Source organism: Asterias amurensis, chromosome 16, assembly GCF_032118995.1.
Source record: "Asterias amurensis chromosome 16, ASM3211899v1".
NCBI classification, from domain to species: Eukaryota; Metazoa; Echinodermata; class Asteroidea; order Forcipulatida; family Asteriidae; genus Asterias; species Asterias amurensis.
In genome coordinates this window covers 10,995,302-11,002,627 of record NC_092663.1, presented here as the reverse complement: position 1 = coordinate 11,002,627, position 7,326 = coordinate 10,995,302, and the positions used below count along the sequence as shown (strand labels likewise).

Here is a 7,326-nt window from a genome sequence, read left to right as displayed (position 1 = left end):
AGGCTATAGCCTTGTGAACATTTTCATGTAAAATTTGATCAAGTTCACAAGGCACAAGATTTTTCATTTGATAAGTTCACAAGGCTATAGCCTTGTGAACATTTTCATGTAAAATTTGATCAAGTTCACAAGGCTATAGCCTTGTGAACATTTTCATGTAAAATTTGATAAATTCACAAGGTTATAGCCTTGTGAACATTTTTATGTAAAATTTGATAAATTCACAAGGCTATAGCCTTGTGAACATTTTCACGTAAGTCTTGCATATTTGGTGTAAAAATGTGGAAAATATTCGGTGTAAAAATGTGGAAAATATTTGGGTGTAAAAACGTGAAAAATATAAGGGGCAAGCCTTGCATTTTTGGTGTAATGACAATTATGAGGGGTAAGCCTTGCTTTTTGGGTGTATAAATTAGAAAAATAACAAGGGGTAAACTTTTAATTTTGGGTGTAAAAATTAAAAAAACTACTTGTATTTCATGGGTAAAAATTTAGAAAAAATGTCTTGCCTTTTCGGGGAAAATGGGAAACGTTGTAGGGGGTAAGCATTGTATTCCTTCAATTTTTGTTTTGAAACAGCACGATGAGAAAATTTGCAGACAATTTCAATAAAAGATGCACCTTTTATTACTTAATTATTCAATATTTAAAAATTGTATTACATAATTTTCAACTAAAATCTTGAATGCCACTTATACCCAGATCCTTTTTTTTTATAAATAAATACAAATTACCATCCTGCCTTAAAACATTTCTTTAAACAGGAGAAAATGGAATCACAAGGGGGTAAATCTTGCATTATTTTTCAGAATTTATGAACAAAACTAAACCTAATTTAACACAATTTTATTACCTCTGGAAGTATAGCTGACACAATTTTGAATACTTCCGCAACATTAAATATATAGAACAAGTTACCTCTGTTTTTTCTTCATACAGTCCATGGCACTTCCTGGCAGGCACGGTACCGTAATCTGGCCACATGGGAAATGTTTAAACTTGCTGTCACAATGTCCATGTTGGGCACAACTGGCCAATCGCGCATAACCATTCCTGCACAATCAGCCAATCGCGCAAAACCATTCCTGCACAATTGGCCGATCGCGCCGAGCCATTCCCGCACGATCGGGTGATCGCGCATGTTCGTTGCCGAATGTTGCGCGATCGACCGATTGTTGTGCGATTGACCGATTGCTGCGCAACCAATAGATCTTTCAATACTGCAGCGCGATCGGTTGATCGCGCAGATTGACCAATAGCCCCCAACATCCACATAAATACAAGAGTTATAGGAAACAGCTGAACACGTTTTGAGATGAGCCCCCTTTCTTCATATCAAAAGTTGAAAAAATCAAACAGTACAATCTCCATGAAAATTCAAAATGTTGTTTTCTTTTGTGTACAAATTGTGCCTGTCCAGGTGCTATACGCCTCACTTACTATTTATGCATGACGTCATAATTCTTACCCAAAATGAAGCTATGGGAGCATGTTCGCCACCACTTGCAGTGGCTGTGCCCATAGCCTCGTTTTGGGTTTAGCATTGTGACGTACCTCATGCATACATATTAAGAAAGGCGTATGGCTCTTTTGTAAACATGTAATGTCACATGGACATTATGAAGGTCCAGATGTCAATTTTACAACGAGTTACATGTTGGTAGGAGATATTAAAAACTTAAGGCTAGTCCTGCCTAACTCGAGATAAGACAAGTCCTAACTCTTTGTGAAGTGGACCCCTGAATGATTTATAACAAGCCATAGCTTTAGCTAAGGGTACATGATTGTACATCCCTATACCTCTATGCATCGTCACCGTAGATCCTTGCATATCGACCCAGAGCCCATATTGGGAACAGGTTGCGGTAGCTGGTGTAGCTGATTGCACATGACTTGTTGAACACGCCTTTTATACTCTCCTGCAAAACATCCAAAAAGTCCTTTATAAAATTCCATGCTAAATCAAAAATATACATTTCTCATATTCAGTGCAAAGGTTCTATGTTTTCCACTCAAAATTGTCCTCAATCGTAGTACGACCCAAACTAAACATGTTATCACAAAAGGGCAGTATCACTCAAGAACTACAGCCGACTTTGGGATAAAGCAACACAAATTAGCAAGTGTGCGAAAGACTTAAGCAATAAATTAAAGAGCTCAAACAGCTGGGCATTTTATGTTCAAAATGTACAAAATAGCGGGCACCGAAAGAGTTTCACAAACATGTAAGACTGTAGATAATTTTTGCATATGTTTGTGCACAGACATGCAAGCCAGGGAGCAGATGAGACAAAATCTGGGCAAAACAGTGGAGAAAATTCAGGCACAGCAAGAAGAAAAAATTTGACAGAATAAGAGTAAAGACCTAAAATATGTTTGTCCCTCATGCGCTGTTAAAAATTTAAATACACGAGAAGCAGTGCACATAAATTTTACAGATACACAGTATGCAATACGGATACAAGGAGTTGTGTGCAATGCTTTTAGACTTTTTTGCTGAATTTTAGAAAGTGGTACTTTTCTTTTGTTTTATCTGTTTGACATACAAGCAAAGCATTCCCTCTGTTCGCCCTACACAAAGAGTCTCCATACAACCATGTGTTAATAGAACATTTGGGTACAAATGTTGTTTGACGATACCAAGAATGGACAGGTTGTAAAGGTGAAAGGTCATGACCTCTTACCTGAGCCCAATCCCCGTTCGGCAGCTGCCTGTCTCTGATGACCCGAATGCCTCGATCGATGACTTCACGCTCTGGAAATCTGGCAAAATTGAGGGAAATATATCGCAGTTTGCAAAAGGCATCCATTTCAGCTTGAAACCCCCCCCCCCCCCCAATACAGGACTTTACCAACTGAGCCATCTAGCTTTCATGAAAGCAGTCTCTCTATTTTCATGAAAGAAGTCTCTCTATTTTCATGAAAGCAGTCTCTCTATTTTCATGAAAGCAGTCTCTCTATTTTCATGAAAGCAGTCTCTCTATTTTCATGAAAGCAGTCTCTCTATTTTCATTAAAGCAGTCTCTCTATTTTCATTAAAGCAGTCTCTCTATTTTCATTAAAGCAGTCTCTCTATTTTGTTATTGTTTTTGTTTCAAATATCAAGCTATGAACTACAAGGAAAACTGACTGGGTAAATTTGAAGTATTTTTGGGTTGAATAAAGAAAAGGTCACATCCCCTTAAGGTGATCCCTCAGCTGCTGGAAAAACTTGGCAGTGATCTCTCGCTTCACAGCAGCCAACTGTTATAAGGCTTTCTGACTGGCACCCTCAAACAAAGATATTGACTAATAGGGAGGCCGCCAATACTAGGGTTAGATAATTACTTAGTTGGATGAGCTTGGCACAAAAAGCTGCAGGTTTCAAGGTTCAAGTTCCGCTTCAGTAAATTTGTCTTTGTGTCTTTAAATTGTGGTTCTCCGTTCACTTAATGAGTAGTTACAAATTGTCAATTGACTAGGCCTGTGCGACTAGTGCAATTAGTGTCAAAGTCACGACTATTGATTGATCAGTCGACTGCTAAAAAATTGTCACGACTACTGACAAAACTGTTGTGACTACTTCAAAAATAGTCGCTACTACCTGTTTTGTGAATTAACTGTGTCCCGCGAGACTATTCACGACAACATAATTTACTTACAAAACACAATCAGACATCAGTGACACAACTCTTCAGTGCTATAGCTTAAATTGTACGATACTACGCCTGCGGCAAACATTGCCACAATGCATCTTGAGAGTTACAAATTAGTCGTGACAAGAGTCGAAGTCGCGACTAATTGAGGGCGACAAGTCGAGTAGTAAATTTCACTAGTCACCCAGGCCTACTGACAGCCATCATACCCCCACCCCTTCACTAACCTGACAGCCATGAGTGCCAGTACAGACCATGCCGTGTTGACAACCTGCGAGGTTTTACTCTGGATGTAGCGACGTTCTTCACAAGATTCAAACTCCTCGCCCCATCCTCCATCTTCCATCTGACGAGAGAGGAGGAAAGCACACGCCCTCTTTACCTCGCTGGATGCCGTACTAAAAATGAAAAAAGAAATATCCTGTGAGTTAACCTGCATTGTTCAAAATAGCAGTAGCTAGCGTGAAGCACTTTAAATAACATGAGAACCGTTGGATAGATCCGCCCATACTATATGTAATCCCTACTAATCCCCCTACTGCATGTAGAGCCCCTCCTTTCATTAACAGGTTGAGTTCACTAACAGGTCACCATGACCTTTTGACTTTCGCCAACTGTACTACCAATAAGCCGTTTGCGAGTTAGATTTTAATGTTGTCTGGTACGTACAATGAGGTACTTGATCACAAGTTACTGCCTAAAATTTGAACTCCTTGACTATCAAGACAATTGCTATGTCACATGACTGGGGCAAGCATTTCTGCAGTTACGTAAGAGTCGGTGAACACCCATCCACAATTCTGAATGGATGTGTATGGCGCAATGGTAACAGGGTTTGCTCATCTTGAGGCTTGTCCTGAATCATTTGACACAGCAACTGTCTTCTTCTCCTTCCAGGTATAGTGCAGACTTCATGTATGAAGATATCGCACTGTGAGGTTTGTGCGCACGCTGTCCAAATTTGAGGGCGGGTAAACAAAATAAAAACTCATGTGCTGATTATGATGCACAGTGGTGTGCAGTTTAAAAAGTAGAATGCCTGAGAGCTACATTGTAGATGGTTCCTTCCCTCCTCTATCATAGTCTAGAGTCTGAAGAATTTGAATTTACGCGCTAAGCAAGTCATTGGAGCAGACAATATTGAAATCTAACTCGCAAATGTCTTACTGACATGAATTCACCCCCCCCCAAAAAAAACATACCTTGTACACACCCATAAGAACACATACAATTCTTTGGCTGTGAATTTGTACCTGAACCTTGATTTCTATTTATACTGTAGATACAGTTTGAAGCCAAGACAAGAATTACCTTGTGACCAGCCCCAAACAGATATAAAAGTCAAGGTAGTGTTAGCCCCCCTCCCCATTTGTTTGCAACAACTGTGGCAGAGACTGCCATGCAAGAATCGGACTTCTTAGCCACAGCCGCAGCTGCAAGAGAGAGGACAACCCCCCCAAAAAACTTTAGTAATGACGAACGGATGCCTACTTCAGTAATGATGGACGGATGCTTACTGTTAGGAGATCAAAGTAGTTTATTAACAAAGTATCCTTCAAACACAAAACTAAAATTTCTGCTTCAAGTTATTTCTGTTGACATTTTTACTGACAAAATTTGATTAAAGAAATGAGCAACATTATAGCAGTGTCCGGGTGTTTTGTAACGATTATACAGATATGAATGGTTTCTCTAAAGTGTCCACTTTGAAAAACTAGTATGTATACAAACTGGTGCTCTTACGATGTTTCGTAGCTGTATCCCATGCAGGCGTAGGCTTCCAGACCAAACCAGGCGGCATAAGTGAAGCAAACACCCCAGGAACTAAATTCAAAAATTAAAATATCAGAAGAAACCAATGTAAAATGATGAAGTCAAATAGGGCCTCTACATCTGAATTTGACGATAACATTTCTCATGGCATCCAACCCACCTATCATGAAGACCCATAGGGCTTCGACTTTCTGGAGGGACAAAGTTCACACAGCTCAATGCAGGAAAACAAACAATTCTCACATTTTGTGAAAAGGGCAGTTTATGATTGGCATTATGTTTCCCCCCCCCCTAAAAGAGCTCTTTATAATATTATATGTTATTTACACAGTGATGTGAAATGTACGACTTCAAAAATTTTCAAGTGACCAGTCTTGCCTTCCAGAAAATGCTATGGAATGCACAAGGTCACTCATTTTGTGACCTAGGTGGTATGGTCTACCAACACATTGCACTGACATCACATTACATCACTTTGCATGTAAGGACATGGTGCGCATAAAAACAACGGCGCACACGTCGCCCAAAATATGCCCTTCTCAGCATTTCTATGAATAACACACACAGCTCTATGTTGGCATCACATCTGTGGACGTTCCTTTGTTCTATACACATCCCAACCCTTATCTTATTCTTTAGTACTGTTAACAACACTGTGTGGACGTGTGCAGGTCCACATAGTAGTTCAAGCCCCTACATTGTGTAAACCTCTACACTTCATATGACACGTTAAAACAAAGAGGAACAGACTCAAAAAATGGTGCAACCATGACTAAATTGCCTCAGTGGTGTCAGGGCACAATTTCATGGATCTGCTTACCGTTGCAGGGAATTCCACGCTTAAGTCAAGCACATAGCAGGTGCATCCTCCACATTACTAGCCATTTTTCGCTTACACAGGTAGCGCAGAAATTAAGCGCTTACACACAGTAAGTGGAGAATGATGATCATACATGTAAGTGCGGAATTCGGCGGTAGGGGAAAGCCATGAAATAAGGCCTACATGTAGGTGAATAAGGTCAATATAGTTTGGCAGAGGACAATCATTTTAGCCAAAATATTGACAAAATATTAACGCACCCTTCCCATGATCCATCCCGCTTCTGTTTATCAGCGATGTACAACAGCCCACGGTCCAATGTAGCTCGGATTTCCGCTTGGCGATAATCGGGATAAATGTCACTGAACTTCTTGAGTGATTGCATGACAGCCGAGGTGAGTTCTACATAGGTGTAGTCTATCATGATGTCACCTGCAAATAACAGTAGTAATAATTCTAATACTAGGTTCTTAAATAGCGCTTTATCACAGCCCTTAGGGCATACCAAAGTGCTCTGTATTTTGTTGGTCGAAGATATATAGGTCAAAGTGTAGGATTTGATTATATCTGAAGAAAATAATAACTACCTGTTTTTCACTGAGCAGATGTAAAAAAAAAGTCAAACAGTCAAAGGGCAGGCTGTTTACAACATCTGCTCGAGTGTATGAAACATCTGTTCAAAGGTTCGAATCCCAAAAGGGTAGCCCTTGGTGTTCTATTCTTCCCGCAGGACTCAGAATCCATCATTTCATTTTCATATAAAAGCTACTAATTTGGATACTCATTTTTTAAACTAAAATATTGTCTGGCATTCTAAGGCATGACTAAGACAATTAACTTGTATACAGCCTGTTGTGTTTCAAACTGACGACCATAAATAAACGTACCAAAGACTTCTGATGGATTAAGTTTCTCAAGAATTACGCCCCCTCGCATGGTCTCGTACGTTGCAAATCCGCCGTCGCTATTTCGCATGTTCAGCATCTATGATAAATAAACACGACGGACTTTACAGTTTATGTAAACAAATGGAGCATGCAGTACCGGTGTTACAGGAGATTCTCTCCCCCATTTGGGTCGGCGAACTGCGAACAAACT

At 39.8% G+C, this 7,326-nt stretch overlaps 1 protein-coding gene across 1 annotated transcript in view; it reads right to left on the bottom strand.

Moving 5' to 3' along the window:
* Window positions 1–598: 598 nt before the first annotated feature.
* Window positions 599–7,326, bottom strand: part of LOC139949104 (lanosterol synthase-like) — a 35,899-nt gene continuing 29,171 nt past the window's right edge. Inside the window, exons 14-19 of the mRNA XM_071947510.1 lie at window positions 7,116–7,212; window positions 6,489–6,660; window positions 5,379–5,459; window positions 3,863–4,033; window positions 2,685–2,763; window positions 599–1,919 (exon numbers count right to left, since the gene is read on the bottom strand). Coding sequence (XP_071803611.1) covers window positions 1,803–1,919; window positions 2,685–2,763; window positions 3,863–4,033; window positions 5,379–5,459; window positions 6,489–6,660; window positions 7,116–7,212 — 717 coding nt within the window. The 3' untranslated portion in view covers window positions 599–1,802. The remainder of the gene's footprint in view (window positions 1,920–2,684; window positions 2,764–3,862; window positions 4,034–5,378; window positions 5,460–6,488; window positions 6,661–7,115; window positions 7,213–7,326) is intronic.